General features: G+C 43.9%; 2 protein-coding genes across 2 annotated transcripts; both read right to left on the reverse strand.

Annotated features, from left to right (window-relative positions):
• Positions 1-1278: 1278 nt before the first annotated feature.
• uqcc3 (ubiquinol-cytochrome c reductase complex assembly factor 3) lies at positions 1279-22918 on the reverse strand. Its single transcript, XM_072388596.1, has 2 exons — positions 22684-22918; positions 1279-1578 (listed from the first exon to the last, which is right to left on the reverse strand). Exons 1-2 carry the CDS (start codon positions 22798-22800, stop codon positions 1456-1458), a joined length of 240 nt encoding a protein of 79 aa, XP_072244697.1. The 5' UTR covers positions 22801-22918; the 3' UTR covers positions 1279-1455.
• Positions 18181-20970, reverse strand: LOC140310319 (uncharacterized). Its single transcript, XM_072388595.1, has 2 exons — positions 19269-20970; positions 18181-18981 (listed from the first exon to the last, which is right to left on the reverse strand). Exons 1-2 carry the CDS (start codon positions 19372-19374, stop codon positions 18314-18316), a joined length of 774 nt encoding a protein of 257 aa, XP_072244696.1. The 5' UTR covers positions 19375-20970; the 3' UTR covers positions 18181-18313.
• Positions 22919-24025: the final 1107 nt, after the last annotated feature.

The raw sequence follows: 24025 nt of genomic DNA on the forward strand, positions 1-24025 counted from the left end.
AGAATCCTCTTCTCTGGCAAGAACTTGGTAGCATGAACACCAATATGCAAGACGGTATTTTACAGTGCATGCAATGTGGGACAATGGAAGCAGTCCTTGAGGAACAAAATTACGTTCCCATTTGTGTTTGTGTGCAACCAGGCTTTAGCAAGAGCTTTCAGTGTGTCAATAGAAGTAACAGAATTTTAATCTTTCAAAGTTGTGAAATAAAACAGAAAAGCAATTTGTAGAAGTGAAAAGTAAAGCAAAAAAAGAAGAGGATAAAGTAACAGCAAAAGCATCTGAGAAATAGCTAAAGCAAAACAATTAGGAAAAAGCAGCACAGAAATAGTAATAGTAGTACCCATCCAGATCAACAATCTACTCTCTTCCTCACACACACACACACACACACACAGATCAACACAGATGGAGACCTTGTAAAACACCAATGAAACCATCAGGAGCATTATGCTCTTGAGCGTCTTTCTTAAGGACCGTTCCTTCCCGGCGCACACGTCTGTCGATATTAATCAGGTCACACATCCAGGTTCATAGATATACGTTATTTTTCAATGTATAAATTTGAAAAAAGAAGTCCATGTGGCTCTAAGTTTCTAATTCATGACTTTTTTTTTTTGTTCATTGTATAGAAAATTGCCACTAAAATTATGAGCCACTACGGACTGAACTGTACCTTTATTGTTTAAGGTACAAAGGAGGCGTTTCAGCTCCATCGTATAAACAACAGGGTGACCTGACAGCATCAAGAACGAAACACTTTCATTTAAAGGAAGAAGATACATCCCGAGACACCTCATCAAAATACCAAAACTGTCATCTTTTTCATTTTCAAACAAAGCTTACTATTTATACGTTAACCGTTTTTGCATTAAAACAAGTGTAAAGTTGAAATTATGTGTAAACTCTTAAATGATGTGTTCCTCAGTTTAAAACGTTTGAGGCCAGTTAGAAAATTTGGTCTGAACTGGTCAGAAAGGCAAACTATGCATTCAATATTTATGCTTATTTTTACTTTATGATTTTGCTCTGTGTCTTTGTTCAAATTTCAACACAGGAAGAAGGATGAACAGGATATATCCAACTACACACACAAGGCAATGAGAATTTTCAAGAAGAATGTTGGGTCTATCTTTTTATGTTTCCTCCTTGGTATTAGAATAAAACTAGAAAAAATATATATACATATAAATAGGTTCCAATTGGTTATTCAAATGTACATGTGTACACATATGCTCAAAAACCTTTTCATAACCAACCCTATAGACGGAGAAGATATTCTGTTTAGAGAGTTTTAATGAAACAACTAAATGCAAATAAATGTTTGGAACTGCACATTAGACAACCACTTCAACGTACAATAATACATGTACATATGTGTGAACAAGATGTGGCCCTGCATATCAGCAGCTCACAATAACATGCAGACTTTGCAGTTAACAGAGTTGGGTCCATCTATTTTGCAGGTCCTCTTGCAAGATTGTCACTGGTTTCAGCAGCCTCTTTAAGCACTTGCATCACCATAGCATTCCTCTGCCTGGTCTCTTCCATTCTCATTGGGTTTGATTCAGGTAGATTCTGGGGGGGTCAATAAATCAAGAAAGAGACATGCAGTTAATTACTACAGTTCCTCAGGAAAATGAATGGACAAAAAAATACTGACATTTAGAGTACAAATAAAAAGTACAAATCTGTGATGCCAGACAATAATACAAATATTTTGCAAGAATATTTTCAAACAGAAAATGGAATTCCTTGAAAATATTCATGAATTGACAAGTAATGCAAATTTATCCTTTATAATTCATACAAAACTACAGTCCTAAAAATCTAAGTTACACGAGTTTCTCATGTTATTAGGGAATTGAAGATGCATTTGATCTAGAGCAAGGTGGCTCAGAGAATGTGGAAAAGTATCCTGAATTTCGTTAGCCTGCAAAATCAAAGGCAGACCAAGAATAAAAATCACAAATGAAAACCACTTTAAAAACCTTCCTGCATGAAACAGAGATATTTGGAGACCAACTACTTTATGTTATGACCATAAGTTATTTGCTCTTGTGCATCGCACCCGGTTGAAACAATCAGTCTTTATGAAAAGGATGATACATCTACAACCATGTTAGACTCATTTTGGATACGAGTTATTTTATCCTGTCAGACAGCCTTCTTTTATTCTCAGATTTTTTCCAAGGAATTTGAAACATTTATATTTGAAACATCTAGAATAATTGGGGGCTGGTGGTTAGCACCGTCGCCTCATAGGAAGAGAGCAGGGTTCTCTCTGTGTGGAGCGTGCATGTTCTCCCTGTTCATGCGCCGGTTCTCTACGTGTTTAGTGTGCATGTTCTCCCCGTGCATGCGCCGGTTCTCTGTGTTTAGTGTGCATGTTCTCCCCGTGCATGTGCGGGTTCTCTGTGTTTAGTGTGCATGTTCTCCCCGTGCATGTGCGGGTTCTCTGTGTTTAGTGTGCGTGTTCTCCCCGTGCATGCGCCGGTTCTCTGTGTTTAGTGTGCATGTTCTCCCCGTGCATGTGCGGGTTCTCTGTGTTTAGTGTGCGTGTTCTCCCTGTTCATGCGCCGGTTCTCTACGTGTTTAGTGTGCATGTTCTCCCTGTGCATGTGCGGGTTCTCTGTGTTTAGTGTGCGTGTTCTCCCTGTGCATGTGCGGGTTCTCTGTGTTTAGTGTGCGGGTTCTCCCCGTGCATGCGCCGGTTCTCTACGTGTTTAGTGTGCATGTTCTCCCCGTGCATGCGCCGGTTCTCTACGTGTTTAGTGTGCGTGTTCTCCCCATGCATGTGCCGGTTCTCTACGTGTTTAGTGTGCATGTTCTCCCTGTGCATGTGCGGGTTCTCTGTGTTTAGTGTGCATGTTCTCCCTGTGCATGTGCGGGTTCTCTGTGTTTAGTGTGCGTGTTCTCCCCGTGCATGCGCCGGTTCTCTACGTGTTTAGTGTGCATGTTCTCCCCGTGCATGCGCCGGTTCTCTACGTGTTTAGTGTGCGTGTTCTCCCTGTTCATGCGCCGGTTCTCTACGTGTTTAGTGTGCATGTTCTCCCTGTGCATGTGCGGGTTCTCTGTGTTTAGTGTGCGTGTTCTCCCCGTGCATGCGCCGGTTCTCTGTGTTTAGTGTGTGTGTTCTCCCCGTGCATGCGCCGGTTCTCTACGTGTTTAGTGTGCATGTTCTCCCCGTGCATGCGCCGGTTCTCTACGTGTTTAGTGTGCGTGTTCTCCCCATGCATGCGCCGGTTCTCTACGTGTTTAGTGTGCATGTTCTCCCTGTGCATGCGCCGGTTCTCTACGTGTTTAGTGTGCGTGTTCTCCCCGTGCATGCGCCGGTTCTCTACGCGTTTAGTGTGCGTGTTCTCCCCGTGCATGCGCCGGTTCTCTGTGTTTAGTGTGCGTGTTCTCCCCGTGCATGTGCGGGTTCTCTGTGTTTAGTGTGCATGTTCTCCCTGTGCATGTGCGGGTTCTCTGTGTTTAGTGTGCATGTTCTCCCTGTGCATGTGCGGGTTCTCTGTGTTTAGTGTGCGTGTTCTCCCCGTGCATGTGCGGGTTCTCTACGTGTTTAGTGTGCATGTTCTCCCCGTGCATGCGCCGGTTCTCTACGTGTTTAGTGTGCGTGTTCTCCCCGTGCATGCGCCGGTTCTTTACGTGTTTAGTGTGCATATTCTCCCCGTGCATGCGCCGGTTCTCTACGTGTTTAGTGTGCGTGTTCTCCCCATGCATGCGCCGGTTCTCTACGTGTTTAGTGTGCATGTTCTCCCCGTGCATGCGCCGGTTCTCTACGTGTTTAGGGTGCATGTTCTCCCCGTGCATGCGCCGGTTCTCTACGTGTTTAGTGTGCATGTTCTCCCCGTGCATGCGCCGGTTCTCTGTGTTTAGTGTGCGTGTTCTCCCCGTGCATGTGCCGGTTCTCTACGTGTTTAGTGTGCATGTTCTCCCCGTGCATGTGCGGGTTCTCTGTGTTTAGTGTGCGTGTTCTCCCCGTGCATGTGCGGGTTCTCTGTGTTTAGTGTGCGTGTTCTCCCCGTGCATGCGCCGGTTCTCTACGTGTTTAGTGTGCATGTTCTCCCCGTGCATGTGCGGGTTCTCTGTGTTTAGTGTGCGTGTTCTCCCCGTGCATGCGCCGGTTCTCTACGTGTTTAGTGTGCGTGTTCTCCCTGTTCATGCGCCGGTTCTCTACGTGTTTAGTGTGCGTGTTCTCCCCGTGCATGCGCCGGTTCTCTACGTGTTTAGTGTGCGTGTTCTCCCTGTTCATGCGCCGGTTCTCTGTGTTTAGTGTGCATGTTCTCCCCGTGCATGCGCCGGTTCTCTACGTGTTTAGTGTGCATGTTCTCCCCGTGCATGCGCCGGTTCTCTACGTGTTTAGTGTGCGTGTTCTCCCCGTGCATGCGCCGGTTCTCTACGTGTTTAGTGTGCGTGTTCTCCCCGTGCATGCGCCGGTTCTCTACGTGTTTAGTGTGCGTGTTCTCCCCGTGCATGCGCCGGTTCTCCCCGTGCATGCGCCGGTTCTCTACGTGTTTAGTGTGCGTGTTCTCCCCGTGCATGCGCCGGTTCTCTACGTGTTTAGTGTGCGTGTTCTCCCTGTTCATGCGCCGGTTCTCTACGTGTTTAGTGTGCATGTTCTCCCTGTGCATGTGCGGGTTCTCTGTGTTTAGTGTGCGTGTTCTCCCCGTGCATGCGCCGGTTCTCTATGTGTTTAGTGTGCATGTTCTCCCCGTGCATGCACCGGTTCTCTACGTGTTTAGTGTGCGTGTTCTCCCCGTGCATGCGCCGGTTCTCTACGTGTTTAGTGTGCGTGTTCTCCCTCTTCATGCGCCGGTTCTCTACGTGTTTAGTGTGCGTGTTCTCCCCGTGCATGCGCCGGTTCTCTACGTGTTTAGTGTGCGTGTTCTGCCTGTTCATGCGCCGGTTCTCTATGTGTTTAGTGTGCGTGTTCTCCCCGTGCATGCGCCGGTTCTCTACGTGTTTAGTGTGCGTGTTCTCCCCGTGCATGCGCCGGTTCTCTACGTGTTTATTGTGCGTGTTCTCCCCGTGCATGCGCCGGTTCTCTACGTGTTTAGTGTGCGTGTTCTCCCCGTGCATGTGCGGGTTCTCTGTGTTTAGTGTGCGTGTTCTCCCCGTGCATGTGCGGGTTCTCTGTGTTTAGTGTGCGTGTTCTCCCCGTGCATGTGCGGGTTCTCTGTGTTTAGTGTGCGTGTTCTCCCTGTTCATGCGCCGGTTCTCTACGTGTTTAGTGTGCGTGTTCTCCCTGTTCATGCGCCGGTTCTCTACGTGTTTAGTGTGCGTGTTCTCTCCGTGCATGTGCGGGTTCTCTACGTGTTTAGTGTGCGTGTTCTCCCCGTGCATGCGCCGGTTCTCTACGTGTTTAGTGTGCGTGTTCTCCCTGTTCATGCACCGGTTCTCTACGTGTTTAGTGTGCGTGTTCTCCCCGTGCATGCGCGGGTTCTCTGTGTTTAGTGTGCGTGTTCTCCCTGTTCATGCGCCGGTTCTCTACGTGTTTAGTGTGCGTGTTCTCCCCGTGCATGTGCGGGTTCTCTGTGTTTAGTGTGCGTGTTCTCCCTGTTCATGCGCCGGTTCTCTACGTGTTTAGTGTGCGTGTTCTCCCCGTGCATGCGCCGGTTCTCTACGTGTTTAGTGTGCGTGTTCTCCCTGTTCATGCGCCGGTTCTCTACGTGTTTAGTGTGTGTGTTCTCCCCGTGCATGCGCCGGTTCTCTACGTGTTTAGTGTGCGTGTTCTCCCTGTTCATGCGCCGGTTCTCTACGTGTTTAGTGTGCATGTTCTCCCTGTGCATGCGCCGGTTCTCTACGTGTTTAGTGTGCGTGTTCTCCCTGTTCATGCGCCGGTTCTCTACGTGTTTAGTGTGCATGTTCTCCCCGTGCATGCGCCGGTTCTCTGTGTTTAGTGTGCGTGTTCTCCCCATGCATGTGCGGGTTCTCTGTGTTTAGTGTGCATGTTCTCCCCGTGCATGCGTCGGTTCTCTGTGTTTAGTGTGCGTGTTCTCCCCGTGCATGCGCCGGTTCTCTACGTGTTTAGTGTGCATGTTCTCCCCGTGCATGTGCGGGTTCTCTGTGTTTAGTGTGCATGTTCTCCCCGTGCATGTGCGGGTTCTCTACGTGTTTAGTGTGCATGTTCTCCCCGTGCATGTGCGGGTTCTCTATGTTTAGTGTGCATGTTCTCCCCGTGCATGTGCGGGTTCTCTGTGTTTAGTGTGCATGTTCTCCCCGTGCATGTGCGGGTTCTCTGTGTTTAGTGTGCATGTTCTCCCCGTGCATGCGCCGGTTCTCTACGTGTTTAGTGTGCGTGTTCTCCCCGTGCATGCGCCAGTTCTCTACGTGTTTAGTGTGCGTGTTCTCCCCGTGCATGCGCCGGTTCTCTGTGTTTAGTGTGCGTGTTCTCCCCGTGCATGTGCGGGTTCTCTACGTGTTTAGTGTGCATGTTCTCCCCGTGCATGTGCGGGTTCTCTATGTTTAGTGTGCATGTTCTCCCCGTGCATGTGCGGGTTCTCTGTGTTTAGTGTGCATGTTCTCCCCGTGCATGTGCGGGTTCTCTATGTTTAGTGTGCATGTTCTCCCCGTGCATGTGTGGGTTCTCTGTGTTTAGTGTGCATGTTCTCCCCGTGCATGTGCGGGTTCTCTACGTGTTTAGTGTGCATGTTCTCCCCGTGCATGTGCGGGTTCTCTGTGTTTAGTGTGCATGTTCTCCCCGTGCATGTGCGGGTTCTCTATGTTTAGTGTGCATGTTCTCCCCGTGCATGTGCGGGTTCTCTGTGTTTAGTGTGCATGTTCTCCCCGTGCATGTGCGGGTTCTCTACGTGTTTAGTGTGCATGTTCTCCCCGTGCATGTGCGGGTTCTCTGTGTTTAGTGTGCATGTTCTCCCCGTGCATGTGCGGGTTCTCTATGTTTAGTGTGCATGTTCTCCCCGTGCATGTGCGGGTTCTCTGTGTTTAGTGTGCATGTTCTCCCCGTGCATGTGCGGGTTCTCTACGTGTTTAGTGTGCATGTTCTCCCCGTGCATGTGCGGGTTCTCTGTGTTTAGTGTGCATGTTCTCCCCGTGCATGTGCGGGTTCTCTGTGTTTAGTGTGCATGTTCTCCCCGGGTTGTCCCTGTGTATAATAAAACAACCCCAGTTCACCTCCCCACATCCACTCTTCCTCAATTTGTGGATCAGGTCATACATGCAGAAAAAGTGACACAGAACAAAAAGAAGAACAGAGAAAAGAAAGCTGATGCGTTTGTGGCAGACAGCTGTGATGATTATGGGGGAGGAGATGCAGAAGTGCTTTATATGGAAGGTCCAAGCTGGGACAACAGGGGATGAGGAAGAGGTCGAAGTTTCTCCAGGGGGAGAGGTAGAGGCTTTCCCAGAGGAAGGGGAAGAGGAAAATTTTCAGACACAGGTTGTTGGTCATGTGGCAAGTCAGAACATTTCAGCAGAAACTATCCTGAAAAAGGGAAACAGCAGTGACTAGACAGAGAGCAGCCAAGTGCAGAAAATGGAGAGGAAGAGTGGTGGATGAGATGTTGGATTTTGCGGATATCTGCACAATGGCTGATAGCATACCCCAAATTACTTTACTGGTCCAAGGGAGACCATATGTGTATTTATGTGATTCAGGAGCGTGTCGCACTGTGATGAGAGATGATTGCCACAAGTTCCCCAGATATAAAGATAGCATTTCTGTAAGATCAGCAGGTGGAGAGGTGCGAAAGAAACCCATGTCCACCAAAATAAAGATATCATTTCCAGACCAAGGTGGAGGTTCCTGGGGACAGATGGTTCTCTCCTCAGCTTGCCCCTTTAACCTTCATTTATGGCAAAAATGAAAATTGCCATCTACCCACGAGAAAATGGGGGAATGGTGGCATGCCAATACGCAGAGGCCTATGTTATACAAGGCTCTGGGGAACCACATTATCACTGGTCCTTAGACTTACCAACTGTCGATGTAGCAGTCACTGCAAAGCAGCTGGCTGATCTGACAGCTGAAGTCACTAGTCGCCCAAAGAGCACCTCTCCCCCAGGTGGTTATCATGTCACAGTGAGGTTTAAGAAAACCACTGGTCCAGACTATGCATTTGACAAGGCCTTTAATCGATCAGGCCCACAAAGTGTTGTTCTTACCGCATGTTATTGGAAAGAAGACAACTGTCTGCAGGCTTTAGAACTGGCTGCCATAAATGGCTGGACAGACTGGAAACATTTGAACCAATCAGCATGGTACGTCAAAGACGTCACAGACTGGAGACCTGATGGGCAGAAAGGCTGGCATTCAGCCCCTCAACACAGTGTTACAGGAAACTGTTAAACTGGGTAATGATATGTTCCCCAAAAACCCATTTGGAGGAACGGTTGGTGTGAACTATGACCCTCACTGCAGAACAAGATCAGGCTTTAGAATCATTGACACCTACACTATGGTCCCAAGGCAACGCTGATGTGGGACTGATGAAAGGTGTGGAGCCTGTTATTATTAGGCCAAAGACAGAAAACAGGCCTAAAGCACGACAATATCCCCTGAAGCCTGATGCAATTGAAGGGATATGCCCTGTGATTACAGATTTACGTTGTAAAGGGATTATTAGACCCTGCTCAGACTCCCCAGTTAACACAGCTATTTTTCCAGTAAAGAAAGCGCCTCCATCTACAGGAAGGAGGATGGTACAGGATATAAGGCCAGTAAATTAGTCTGTGATAGTCAGATCCCCAAATGTTCCAGACCCACACACACTGTTAAACCAGGTGTGACCAGAGTCAACTCATTTCTCTTTTATAGATTTGAGTAATACTTTCTTTTCCATCCCAATTCATCCAGACTCTCAGTATTGGTTTGCATTCACTTTTGAAGGAAAAAGATAAACTTTTACCAGGCTGCCCCAGGGTTATGCAGAGAGTCCAACTATTTTTGCAGAAGCTATAGCAAATTGCTTAGCCGAATTCATCCCGCCCCAAGGTAGCCAGATACTGTCATATGTAGATGACATCCTAGTGGCAGGAAAGTCACAACAGAAATGCAAACAAGACACCATAGCACTGCTACATTATTTAGCAGACACAGGAAACAAAGTGAGCAAAAATAAGCTTCAGTTGTGGACCTCAGAAGTGAAATATTTGGGCCACTGTCTCACTAAAGAGGGAAGGAAAATAGATGAAGGCAGAAAGACAGCCATCTTGCAAGCACCCAAGCCAGCTAATAAAAAGCAGATGGTGTCCTTTCTAGGTCTTGTAAACTACTGCAGAAGTTGGGTCATTGGCTATGCCCAGCTAACTCAACACCTGAATGACCTTATATATGGAGAACCCATGACAGCCTCAGAAAAGATAAAATGGACAGACAGTGCTGAAGATGCATTTTGTAAACTAAAACAAACTGTAGCAGGCTCAGGGACGCTGGCTCTGCCTAATTATACCAAGCCATTCTTCCAAACAGTGGACTGTAGGGTAGGATTCATGACCTCAATGTTATCACAAAAATATGGAACTAAAAGTAAGCCGGTAGCTTATTTCTCTAAAAGACTGGATCCGGTGGCAGCAGCCACACCCCACTGTGTACAAGCAGTTTTGTCAGCTGCAATGAATGTTCATGCCTCAGCTGAAATAGTATTATTCCACCCACTAACACTTCTATTCCTGCACTCGGTCTCCATTTTGCTTCTGCAAACAAATATGAAGTTTCTATCACCAGCAAGACATTTATCGTGTCTAACCACACTCCTCTCACAGCCACACCTGACGGTTGAACGCTGTACTTGTTTAAATCCCGCCACTCTGAAACCAACTGAAAAAGATGGCACACCCCATAACTGTATAGCAGAGGCAGAAAAGGTTTACAAACCTGGACCTGACCTAACAGATGTGGCTTTAGAAGGAGGAGAAATTTTGTTTGTAGATGGGTCAGCTAAAATTGAAAAAGGAAGCATCATGCAAAAGAATAATACCTACGTTTGGGATTCCACAGATTATCAGGAGTGATAATGGAAGTCATTTTGTGAATGCAGTGATCCAAAAGATAGAAGATCACTTCTGCATAAACTTAAAAAAAACGTTGTGGTTATCACCCCCAGAGTGCAGGGCCAGTGGAAAGCACTAATGGAACAATTAAGCTGAAACTGAGAAAAGCAATGGAAGAAACAGGGAGAAAATGGCCTGATTGCATACACTTAGTTCAGCTAAGCATGAGGATAACTCACATACAAGGTCAATCTTTAACTCCATTCGAAATAATGTATGGAAGACCATATTCTATCCCAGACCGAGCTAAAACTGCATGCCACCAGTATGAGGGTGATGACACTCTCGCGAGTTATTTGAAAAAGATGTTCGAAACAAAAGATATAAGTCAATATAATAATGTTCCGAATGAGACTTTGCCATTACAGGTTGGAGCAGAGCTTAATATTGGAGACTCGGCCTTCACGAAGGTGATAAAAAGGAAGGTGTGGAACAAACCGCGCAGGGAAGGCCCATTCCAGATCCTGATAACCACCCCAACCGGTGCTGCGGACGGATCAAGCACAAATCCATCTCGTCAGCCCACAATATCCGAAGCTTTTGCTAAATGTACCAAGTATATGCAAGGCAGCGAAAGATGGGCCCAGTGTACAACAGCTGTTGCGAGGTATCTGGCGAAGGACTCAGTCCCATTTCAGACAGTTGAGAAAGAATGTTTAAAAAAAAAATGCTGGCTACACTGAATGCACATTATGAGCCGCCAGGCAGGAAATATTTCTCTGAGACCGCTATACCGAAATTGTATGATCAGCTAAGAGGGGAGATCACCGGTGAATTAAAAGAGGCCAACTTCACTGCTCTAACTACGGACATGTGGTCGAGCATTAACATGTGTCCCTATATGTCCATAACTGCCCACTATGTTTCGAAAGACTGAACATTAAAATCAAAATGTCTTGAGACAGAGGTTATGCACCAGGGAGTGATACCGCAGCGGTGCTCGCTGAAGCACTTCAGGATGGGTCGCAAGCATGGGCAGTAGGAAAGGACAAAGTGGTCTGCATCACAACTGACAATGGAGCCAACATAGTTGTTCATGCTGTTCATGATCTGAAGTGGCCATGGATCAGCTTCTTTGGGGCATAATTTGAATTTGGCGGGCAACAATGCCTCTAATAAAGAAAAAGCCAAAACAGACCGGGCTTTCGGTGTGTGTCGCCAAATAAACAGAACCTTTTCACACAGCTGGCAAAGGCAGCAGCAACTCATGAAAGAACAAGAGCAACAAGGGATAAAGAAACCGCTTTCTCTGATAACTCTAAGTAAAATATAGCCTAAGAAATACAACCTAAGCGATAGCCAAATCTGTTTCATTCTGGTGTTTTTTGGTTTAAAATCATACACCATTTGCTGGCCAGCTTGGAGTGTTGTCAATCAAAAAATAGGGTGCTGCTTCCTCACATCAGAAGGGTTTTTGCTGACGACAAGAGCCGGCACACACTACCAACCATAAGCTGGCTAGATGTAAGCGTGCTGGAGGCTATCAAAGAGGGACTGACATCCGTCTCTGAATTCACAGACATTATGTCAAGTGAGCGTGACCTCACCATCTCATCGTTGCTGCCTCTGCTGCACCTGATGACAGATACCCTCAAGGAGAAAGACACTGTGTCGAGCTGCTCCAGCAATCCTGGAGACAATGACAAGACCAGTTAATGCGCACAGCTACCCTCCTTGACCCGCGGTGCAGGGCCAGTCACATGAGTGCAGCTGACCTGGACTATATCAGATGCCAGCTGGAGGATGAGATGGTGCTATTCTTGAAGAGGGACACCCTCAGACTACCTGTGAGAGTCAAAGCGGACTCAACTGTTGTTTTAATGTCTGAGCACCGAGCACACACTGAAATGGAAAATTACCTCCAAGAAGAGATCGCGGATAGAGAAACAAATGCCTTTGAATGGTGGAGGGGAAACGAAAGCCGATTCTCCTTCATGGCAAAAATGGCACGGAAATGTTTGTGCATTCCCGCGACCAGCCCGCCTTCATTCTCAGTAAAGCGGGGAATGTTGTAACTCGGTACCACAGTCTGCTAACGCCAGAGAAATTCAACATGCTTGTCTTCTTGTCAAATAATTTGTAAGCAAAAGTACGCTTTTTTTCCCGTTTTTTTTTTTTACAGTAGGCTGCAGTGTTTTATCGTTAAGCTCTAAGTTCGTTCGAAATAATGTCTAATGATAGACAAACCTTTATTATTCTGAAGTTATTTTATGTTGGTAGCATTTATATTTTTGTAAGACAATCTACCCTCATACTGAGATTTTTTGTTTGCACATTATTTCATTTATTACAGTAAATCATTTATTTATAAATATAGGTTTAGCGCCACATCTGCACAGACAGAAGTGTCATGGTTAAAAAATGTATTTAATAAAGTTATTGTTTTTCAAATGCATGAATTATTTCTTTTGTGGTACAGAGAAATGTTTGGTAAGCAAGAAGATGAAGAACAGAGGAGACAAAGAGAGTCTGCGTCCGCACCTCCGAAAAAAGATGCAAAAGGGTGTAATTGTGAGAATGCTGTGAAAGCATGTGAGAATGTTAGAAAGCATTCTCACTATTGTTTTCCTGTTTCTCTTTATTATTATTATTACTCCGTACACTTTTTGTCCGCTAACTACTTCTTTCAAAATTGTAGAAATCTTTCACCTCTTTCTACAATTTTGGTATCAAAACGTTCAGCTCATTCAGGAGATCTGTGCTATATCTTTTGATGTTTATATCTTTTACACTTTTTAAACTATTCAACTTTGGTTAAACTTTTTTCCTCATTCAAATGAATGGAAAGTGCTTTCAACTCTTCAAAAACTTCCTCCTCTTTCCAACCTAACTGTTTCTGCAGATTTTCAGCAAGAGACACCATTCAAACTTTAAACAGGTCACAAGACATTCAGCTATTACCAATTGGTGCAGCCTTTTCAAATATTAAGCCACTATTGAAATATGACAGTTTCAAAAACACGAACGAATTTCAACTTTCCCTCCGCTTTTCAACCGAACTTCTTCTGCATACTCGCACCGATTTCAACTATTTTGGTATCAAAACGTTCAGCTCGTTCAGGAGATTAAGGCTTTCACTTTTGGTATTTATAACTTTTATACTTTTTCAAATATTTAACATTCTTTTCAAATTTTAGGCAAATTTCAAAATTTTCTCCTCTTAGCAACCCAACTACTGCTACATACTTTCAGCTAGAGACACCATTCAAGTTTAAACGACTCAACAGACATTCAGCTTTTACCAATGGGTCAGCTTTTTCAAATATTAAGCCAATTTTGAAAAATGACTGTTTCAAAAACAAAAAATCTTCCCTTTTTTTTTCCGGGCATTTCATCAAATATTCTGTTTTTCCAATAGGTTTAAATCATTCCACTATTGTTATTTCAACTTCAAATTCCTTCAACCAAGACTTCAGCAACTGGTTTTTCAGCAATTGAAAGATTTTCCGCTTTTTAAGCATTGTCAGCTATCCCTATTCAACTTCATCAGCATTCTCACTGTTTCTGCGAAACAGCTTTTTCAAGTTAAGACTTTAATATTCACTGCTCAGTAGCACAGATCAAAGGGCTCTGTATGCAGACACGCTGCTCCATGAGAAACATTTTTAAGTACACAGTAAAGCGGGTTCTAGAGATTTTTTCTTTAACATCTTATGGCATTAAATTTATTCAAGATTGCCCCAATGATCGCCATTTGAAAAAAGATAACAATCCTCCCATTGATCACCGATCCAATCGAAAATCACTCCATCCCTACAAGATATGTAAACTTGCATAAGCCATTCTGATAGGTCAACTTAATGTATGATGCCCATGGTAACACAGCCTACATGATGTTTTACTGTAACTGCAAACCTTGGAGCCTTTGGTGGATCAAGAGGTTTGGATGTCCAACATATTCCTTTAGCTGAGAAGCTACATCACAAGCTGTGAATACAACTCTGAGCTCTGGTCTGAAGGAATGATTTAAAGTTGTGGTCAAAATCCTTGGTGTATCAAAACTGAAAAGAAATCACTTCATCAATATTCTATAATGGGCAAATTTGGTGATTAAATATCAACATTTGGCACATTGACTGACTGATCAGTTTTCTGCCAGTAAGGCTATCCAATAATCTGACATTTGTTAAACAGAAATGATGCGCTTTAAATTTTGTTATGTCACACATCATCCATCAACAACATCTAAAAGTAATTTCAGTCTGATTTTGCTTTTGGAGAAATCATCAGGACTGAAAGTAAACTGCTCTGGAGCAGGTTATGCCTAAGTTCACCACAGTGATCTTGCCAGACTGAAAGTGAACCACCTTGAAAACTTTGACTTTGAGCTCAACATAGCTGGCTAATCAACTAATCTCAGTTTGTAGTTCACCCCTCTGGTAAGGTGAAAGGTGGTGTTTGGGTTTTCTTCCTCCGGGTTTCATGAACAGGGGGCTGTGCTACAAAGTAAGATGAGTGGCTAAGTAGGGCAACCTGCTGAGAAGCAGGATAGATTCCAAGATCATCAACACATGTAAATACACCACCTTCCAAGCAATCAAATCCCTGAGACAGCAAAAAAAAAAAAAAGAAAAGAAAAATGGCATCAGTGCAGACAGTGAGAGTCACTGTTAGACTCCCTTTGAGTCAAAAACCAGCTGCAGTTTGACTGACAAGATTCTTCATGAGAGCCAAAAACTGATTACTCAAACACTTGATCCCGTTTACTTTGAAACATTTGAAAATAACCTCATTGTATTTATTAAAAAAGTGAGTGTGCAGTATGACAATCTCGCTGTCTGTCTGTTCACGTCCATAACCAGATCGACCTTATGAAATGCTTTGAATCTATGCTATATTAAGTCACTAGAAAGTATTTTTATGATAGAACAGACAGCTTTCTATCTGTCAGAATAAGACAGAGACTTTCTTTTTATTTATTTAATACAATACACACAGGCGATTATAGACCAACGTATTTTAATGAGGGTAGTGATATCTCAATTTACATATTCACAGAGTAAGCATTTCTTTTCGTTTTTGTCAACATCTCCTGTTTTGACTGGAGCATCTGTGTGCTTTCCAGCCTCATATAAACATATTAGTATAATTTTTTATGCCAAACCCGCCTCTCATACGATAACGGGTACATACTTCAAGTTGAACAAAAAAGTAAGCACAAAAAAGTGGCGTACACACTTTTTCACGTCAACAATCAGATGTATCAAGAGCGAAATGACCATGGAAATGTGCGGTGCCTCCACTTCAGGGCTGTCGTACGCACTTTTCTACAGCTGTTGATTCTTTGGCGACACTTAGAAGTAATGTTGGGAAACTGTTATAATTAAATAAATGTGAACACAATGTGTCCTCAGACACAAACAATTAACACTGAAAAACAATTAACACACCCATGTATCTGCAACACGAGTGAATATAAAAGTATGCGCAAAGTGGTGCAATGCATACCATTAAAAACAATGGCTGCTTTAGTGGTATGGGAAGACTTTGCAAATGGTGCAATTTGAAGAAAGTGTGTGTTCAGAGACAGAGAGGATTTGGTGGCACATGATGACAACTGGCTCATCAGCCGTTTTGAGGGCAATCCTCCTGGAACTGTGCGCAGAGCTGCGGCCAGCGCTGGAGCGAAACACAGGGAGGAGCCATGCGCTGCTTGTGCCACAGGTGATGTGCACACTGGGGTTTAAGCAACCGGGGCATTCCAGAGGGAGCTGGCCAACCGATTGGGACTGTGCCAGTAGACCCTGAGCCGAGCCATGCCAGCCGAGTGGGACGGAATTATCTGCATCTCAGCAGGTATATCAAATTCCCACAAAGCAGTTGAACAGGCCAACATTAAAGCACAATTTGCAGCGAGAGCCAGTTTTCGGAGCTATCGACTGCACACACAGTGTAATCCTGTGTAATTACTTGGCTCAGGTAATCTTGAAACATCCCATAGTTAAGCTGCTATAGGCTTAGACTGCTGGGGGACCTCATCTGTCACACCTTTCCTCACTTTGCTCTCTTTCCCCTTCGTTTAATTTCTCAAATGATATTATGTACATGTGACATTATTGTGGTTATTAACTTGTTTCCATGTTCCAACAGGTGTCCTTTGAATGGTGTTATGGTGTTTTCCCCCCCTCTTTTCTGTCTTCTCAAACCCCAGCTGGTCGAGGGGGATGACCACCCTTCCTGCGTCTGGTTCTGCTAGAGGTTTCTTCCTGTTAAAAGGGAGTCATTCCTTTCCACAGTCGCCACAGGCTCAGGTCGGGAGATTGGACTGAAGGCAAGTTTCTGTGCAATCTGTTGGTTTCCTTAGCTAGGATATTGTTTTTTTTAATTGGCTCTATATGAATGAATTGGATTATTTTGAAATGAATTAATTGGATTAATTGGGGTCAGCGCACGATTCATACATTCAGTAACAGCATTGTTGGGAACAGACTACAAGCTGGCACTGTGCGTGATGGGTGGGCTTCTTGGTGAGTAACTTTATTCGTGTAATTGTCCTAATATTATTCCCCGTGACGTGCATTGAGCGTGTGCGCCCCCAATTTCTATCCCGTCTTCACAGCATCATAGTTAGTGGTTAAAGTTAGTAACTTGCTGTTTTTTGATGGTGATTAGTCTCACCTTTTCCCCGGCGCACTTCTGAACTAGTTACTGTACACGTTTGTTGTTAGTTACACAAATATAGGTCTTCACCTTGGGGGTGATCAGAGTCACCCACACCCACCCCGAGAGAGAAGTGTCACCCATAGCTGTGCCGACTCTCTGTTCAAACAGCCCCCCCCCCCCCCCTGTTTTGGCCACACTTCGGCGGTGGGCAGCCAGTCTCCGCTTCACATCCACCTTAATATCAGACCACTTCTTCTTCACCTCTGCTTGTGCGTGCTTCTCAGACCTCACAGCATTAAAGGCTCACGCTCTCCCACCCACTCCTCTTACGTTTGCTAGCATGCCAAAGAGCACATTTTTGCGGGCCTCCAGAAAGTAGCACCTCCATCTTGCTTTCCGTCAAGTTCTTCTTTTTTCTTTATTTTCTGATCGTGCAGAGCTCATTTAAATATTTTTACATATTTAAGTAGGAGCGTGGACAGGGAGGAGTTGAGTACTCAATTCAACGTTGATTGGGATGTACAAAAGAAATGTGCTTGGATTCATGCATAGGCACACATTGATACATCCGGATATTTTTGTACGTTGGAGGGCATTTTGGTTTGAGCGTACGCCATGTTTCAGTAGGAAATTCATGCAAGTCTTTGTACATGAGGCCCCAGATGTCCCCCTTTGTGCGGGACAGTCACGCATTTTCATTACTTGTCACAAGTCCCGCAAATTGAGACGTTGTCCCTCATTGTTATTGACAGACTCCTGTTTTGAAATGCGTGTCTTATAATCTGGCATTCATCAAATTGCTGTGTGGAGAAAGCAGTGAGGCTGTCATCAGGGGGCGGGGCGGGCTGTTTGATTATGTCCATCAAACGGTAACGCGGACGCAGGCGCGCCCACCAACAAAAAAACAGTGCAAATTAGTGTTGGGAACTTTGAGTCTTTTGGCTGAATCGGATCATTTACTCTCGAACAGTAAATTGAACGAATCTTTGACCGAATCATTTCGTTCATTTTTCCAGCAGGTGGCGTTGTAACCCTACCGTGGGCGTTGCACAAAATGGCCACGGTTCTCAACACTTAACACTCAAGGCAACATAATTTGCTTCAGCTGAGCTGACAAAATACAAAACACAAAATGCCACAAACAATTCAAACCATGTGAAAACCTGGGAAAGTAAATACACAATAAGGTGTCTGTATCCTCCCTGCCATTGTTGTTTAAAGCACCACAGTGACTCGGTGACTGAACGATCCGTTCAGTCCTGTCACGTGACAGCTGGTAGAGGACAAGTGAATGTAAAACTCACATTGATTTTGACAATTAGTAACACAATTAAGTGAGAAAAAAAGTAACAATAAGTTCATTAAAATGTTACATGGTGCATTTATTGTGTCCTATTATTATTATTGTCATCATTATTATATTATTATTATCATTATTATATTCTATTATTTTATGATAGAGTATAACACAAAATCAATATGCTGATATAATTTTCAAAAGTATTTATTTTCAAACACACTTCACACATTATATACACAATAAAAATATACACATCTAAGGGACATAATTAAAGTTAAATAGCAAAATTTAAATAAGAATAAAGTTAAATAAAATAATCCAAACCAACAACAACAATATTGCACAATTAAGTAAAAGTAACACAAGTGAGCTATATCAAGCAGTTTAGGGCCTGCTCTAAGGTAAGTTGGCATTAAGGAACACAAGCTCGCGGACCTTGGAGGGGCTGAGCCTGTTCCGTCTGTCAGTGATGATCTGCCGAGTCTTTGAGAAAATTCTCTCAGAGGGCACAGATGTGGCCACAATGCACAGTCTTGTCCTCATCACTTCACACAGAGTTTTAAATACTGGCGAGCACATCTTCCACCATGCCAGAGGGTCTGATGTGCGTGGTAGGAGTGGCTCTGCAAGGTAGGCCCGCATCTCCATCATGGCAGCAGCTGAGGTGCTTGGTGTGGTAGGTTCAGATGAAGTGGAAGCCCTGGTGTTTGCGACCCTCTCATCAAAGTCTTCCCAAAACATGGCCCCTGTGCTGGCAACCGCTGCAGGATCTTGACCCTCCTCCTCCTCACTGTGACTGGGGTGATTGTGTGCTGCAGCAGCTGTTACTCTCTTTACAGCATCATCTGCTGCCTTATTGTTTATAAAGGCATGCTTTCTGAACCTTGGGTCCAAACAAGTGGCATCAGCAAGCTTCTCAATTTGCTCCACCTTGCTGAACCTCTTCTGCATCTCTGCCATCAGGCAGTCCACCAGTTTTTGAACTGGTTGATGGATGGACAGATTTCTTTGATGGCTAGCAACAATCCTCTGAATACCCCTTGCCATCAGGATAACTTTAGAAGCTGTCACAAACATACAGACACACATGGTTAAATTATTCAAATGTTGTTCTTAAAAGCAGTTATAACAGTTATTACAAAGTCAATGTCATACTCCTTTTCTAACAGTAAGGATACAGTTCAGAATCCATCACTAACTATATTTTTTGTTTAAAATATGGTGTTAGTGGTAATTAGGTGCATGTACATTAAGAGCAAAATTAGATAGGAGTCCAATTCATTTTATGTGTACACTTATTTATCCAATAAAAGTTATTCTAATTTAATATAAACAATGATTATCTACATACCTCTCAGCGCTAACTTCAACAGTGACCTCCTCAAAAGGCTTGATAATGTCCACTGTTTCTTGGACAATTCCCCATTCCTCGGTGGACAGTGTGGATAGCGGTGCATTGATAAGTGCCAGGGTCGAGATGACTGGATCTTTCACCTCAATGAATCTTTGAAGCATGTAGAATGTTGAATTCCACCTTGTAGCCACATCCTGCTTCAAACGCAGTTGCTCCTGGCCCATCTGTTGCTGTGTGGCCTTCAGCTTGTCTGAGGCAACTGTACTTCTGTGGAAATATTCAACCACAGCTTTTATTTTTTGAATTGTGCCCTGAACCTCCCTAAGGGCAGCTTTAACAATGAGGTTCAACACATGGGCAAAACATGGTATGTGGTCCCAGTGCAGGTGGTCTCTCAGGGTTGCCACAATGTTGCTTGCATTGTCTGTGACACAAGCTACAATTCGGTCACTGACACCCCATTCAGTTGTCACTCTCCTCACTTCACTTGCCAAGTGAGCAGAAGCGTGTCTGTCTGTCAAGACAAAACAGTCCAGGAGATGGGAGGTCATGGCAAAATCCTGAATATAGTGGCAGGTCACAGACTTGTAACTTGTGGTCGTCACAGATGTCCAGCAGTCTGTTGTGAGACATACAGCAGGAGCTCTCTTGATTTTTTCCTGTATCTCAGCTCTTAACTTTCCATACATGTTGGGCAGTAGAGTTTGAGACAGTGTTTTCCTGCTAGGCAGAGTATATGAAGGGTCCAGGGTCTTTGAAAATTCTTTGAAGCCTTTGTCCTCAACTATGGAGAATGGTTGATAGTCACAGGCAATCATTTTTACAAGTGCTTCATCCAGCCTTAGTGGATCCATTGGCCTTGTCACATAAGTGCCCATCAGCGTTTGTTGTGGCCTAACTGCTGCTTGGGTGGTGGTGGGTGCTGCTGGTGTACTGGATGTTGCAGCAGCAGTGATTGGAGGTCCAGATGAAGTGCTGCTGGTGGAAATATTTGCAGCTGCTGCAATGGCTCCATCATCCCTCTCCACCCTCACTTGTGCTAACTGCACAGTTACATGGGCTGCTTTCAGGTGTCTTCTTAAATTTGAAGTGCTTCCTCCTTGGGTTGATAAATGTTTTTTACAAATGTTGCACTTGGCTTTGGTGGCTGAAATTTCACCAAAGTGGTTCCAAATGTCACTCATTTTTCTGACCTGCTCAGACGTCTGTTGTTTGTGATCTGATTTAACTGGCACCTCAGGTAAATGTATGGGGATGTGTGGGGGATGGGTCACTGTCCCCCATAGAGCCTTGGATGAGTGGCACTCGATTTGTGGCACATAATCTCATCACTCTTAGTAGCCCAGACTGTGTGTCATTAAAATGTCACATGAGAATTTAACAATGAACCCCTTTCACACCAAATATCATTTAGCTCAGGCAGTCGAAGCCAAATGTATTAATAATTCAGCTCCTTAGCGAATCTTTCCCGACGCAAATCAGCTGATGCGACACCGGCATAAGCCGTAACTGTAAGCAAGTGAACCCCTTCTTGCGCTGCCAATGTGTGAAAGACTTCTGTGTGAGCTGCACTTAGCAGATGCTCTGAAGTTAAGTTATGTGAGGATTTGTGATGCGTTTCCACCTCCTTTCTCATACGATCCTAAACGGTTATGTGTCTGTCAGACAGAATACCGCAGAAGCGCAGGGCAATGCACAGATTAGTATAGCGCAGGTAGACTTTAAAAAATAATAAAATAAATCTTATTAAATTATTACTTATTCTCCCAATAATTCAGAGAACACAGATATGCGCAGAAAGTTTTGAATATGCGCAACAAAAAAATAAAAACAGAGTAAATTAAGTAAAGAAGCTATTAAAAATCAGGAGTTTAGCTGAATTTAAATTATATAATACAAATTTATACCACCGATTAATTGTGATTTCATGAATGAAAAATGTATTATATTTTATTATTTTGTGGCAGTCAGAGTATAACACAAAATCAGCATGTTATAATTTTCAAAAGTATTTATTCACATTATTACATAATCATTTATCTATTTACACACTTGACGAATGATATACACAACACCACTATACATATCTACACATCTACAAGAACCGAAGACCACTAATTAATTATGATTACATGACAAATGAATGAACATCACAAATAAGACGTCATTCATTTCCTCCTTCGTTCCTCAGTCCACAGCCCGTAGCTGAGCTGCAGTCACATGACAATTGAACGAAACAACGATCTGTATGAATGATCCGGTTTGTGAAACTGTTGCGCCTACTGCTCTTCAGCCTGTCACGTGACAGATGAACGAAGCCCCAAGGAGTTGAGCCGTGAACGAATCAATACTGTTTCCTGTGCGAGGAACGAATCAAAACTGTTTCCTGTGCGAGGAACGAATCAAAACTGTTTCCTGTGCGAGGAACGAATCAAAACTGTTTCCTGTCGTGCTGACTGAGTTTATGCAGCAGCCGCCTGTCATATGGGGAGGAAGGGTACTGCGTGAAAACGAACGAATCACTCACTGAAACTACTCGTTACTCCCGAGTCATATACAAGATTAGTTAATATCGAACAAATCGTTCGCGAACGACACATCACTAGTGCAAACGGCACCGGCATGCAGCAAAGGGAGAAAAGCACGACTCGTACAACCAAGGAAAGAAAATGCAGCTACAACAAAGACTGGGAAACTATCTTCCCCTGGGTGAAACCAGTGCAAGGAGAGTCTGGGAAAGTGCTCGAATTTTTTGTGCTCTGGGAAAGTTTGCTCGAATCATTTTTCCCTTTCACACGGAGGTGAATCCGACGTGAAACGACACAGACACCGCAGACTCACAGAAAGCTCTATAATTGAAAGGACAATTGTAGCCCTGACTGTCTATTCTGCTCAGTTGTACACAGTCTGGTGTGTTTACTCGAGAGGGACTGTGAAATAGCATGAAAGCTCCATGCTGACCATGTTTTCTTACCTGAGAGAACCTGGGAAAGTTTTTATTTGCAGTCTGTTTTGTGCTACTGAATCAACCAGATGGCAAAGCAGAGTAATGTTACAAGCCAAAGGGCGGAATAGAGAGGTTTTTTTTTAAAGTTATTTTAGACCACCTCGATGCATTGCTATCCCACACTGTCCCACACAAACAGTCTTTGTCCCACATCTGGTGAATTGGAATCTGGTCACACTAGTGTAATATGATCACTCTAACATTTATATTGTTTCACATTGAGGGCAGATCTAAGGGACGTGTCAAGGTGCTTCTCAGTCTGTATGTCACCATGTGACGGACATTCACGGAAGGGCAATCTTTGAGCTGCAAGCGTCAAAAACTAAAAGAAATGCAAGTGCAACTCACAGCGAGTGTGATATCATAATTCCTGATACATATATATGTATATTTACATAGAATCACCTTCATCATCTCTTTCCGCCTCTCTTCGCCTGGAGATATCACCGACCACATCCCATACCCGAGCCCCAGGGCACCAATCACCGCAGTGGAGGTCAGGATAGTCCGCAGGCCGCTCATCCTGAAGAAAGAGAAGACTCCACAGTGTGCGCTTGATATCTGACCTACGGAATCCAACTACCATGCTCATTCGACATGCTCTGTTCGATAATGTCGGACACAGCAGCAATGCAAGCCGGGATATCTTCTTCTTCCTTCATTATGCTTCAACCAGAGGCGTATTGCTGCCCCCTGGTGACTGAGACATCTGTCACTACCCGGGTTTTTCTTCTTCTTGTACAGTAGACAAAAAAAACAACAACAGAACAATGTGCAATAAAATCATTGAAAATAACAATAGACAATATAAGTAAGAAATATAAGTATAAACACATTAAATAAGGTTCCTGGTTTGAATCCCAGCTGAGTTCTCCCTGTGTATGCGTGGGTTCTCGCCGGGAACTCCGGCTTCCTCCCACCACACAAAAACATGCATGTTAGGTGTTGGTAATTGGTGGCGCTAAATTGTCCCTAGGAGTGAGTGTGAGCGTGGACGGTTATTTGCCTCATTTGACTCTGTGTGGCCCTTCCAGGCTGTACCATGCCTCTCACCCAATGACAGCTCGGATAGGCTCCAGCATACTCAGGACCCTGAGTTGGATTTAGCAGGAAAATGGATGGATGGATACTAAACTAACAAAATAGAAATGTGCAATCATCCCACGGCAATAATATAAAGTAGTCATGGCCAAGACAGACCAAATTAGCATATTTTAAAAGGAGAGTATTAGCATTATTATAGAAGTTACCACCAAGCATTAACAACAGCTCTAAATAACTGAGATGTCTTTAACAACCCTTTTTTGTTTCACAAAATCTTAGTAACAGAATCATAAAATAAAGAATAAAAAAAAAATCTATAAGGACAAGACTGGAGAAATTGGAAACTAGAGACTCGACAGCTTCAGTAAATTATGAGTTTTAGAGTTGTTTAAACTTACTTGTCTTTTATTAATCATGATTTTTAGTAATGAAAGAAAAAGATGAGACATGAGCTTCCTGAGTAATGTTAGGGACAAAAAAAATCTGTCCAAATAGTACTTTGGATTCCAGTAAACAGAACTTTCCATCTGTGAATGGAACCCGGTGACTGAGTTTGATTAGAATTAAGGGCTTTTTCTGATATGTGCATTATTACAGGACTGATTCTCCAGTGTTTTCTTTTCAAGTCATAGTTTAGGAATCTTCACAGATAAAGGTTCACGTAAAACATGTGCTCGAGTAGGCCTTGGTGCAGTAGTTTAAA

This window comes from Leuresthes tenuis, unplaced genomic scaffold, assembly GCF_036924035.1.
Source record: "Leuresthes tenuis unplaced genomic scaffold, fLeuTen1.0.hap1 SCAF_6, whole genome shotgun sequence".
NCBI lineage: Eukaryota > Metazoa > Chordata > Actinopteri > Atheriniformes > Atherinopsidae > Leuresthes > Leuresthes tenuis.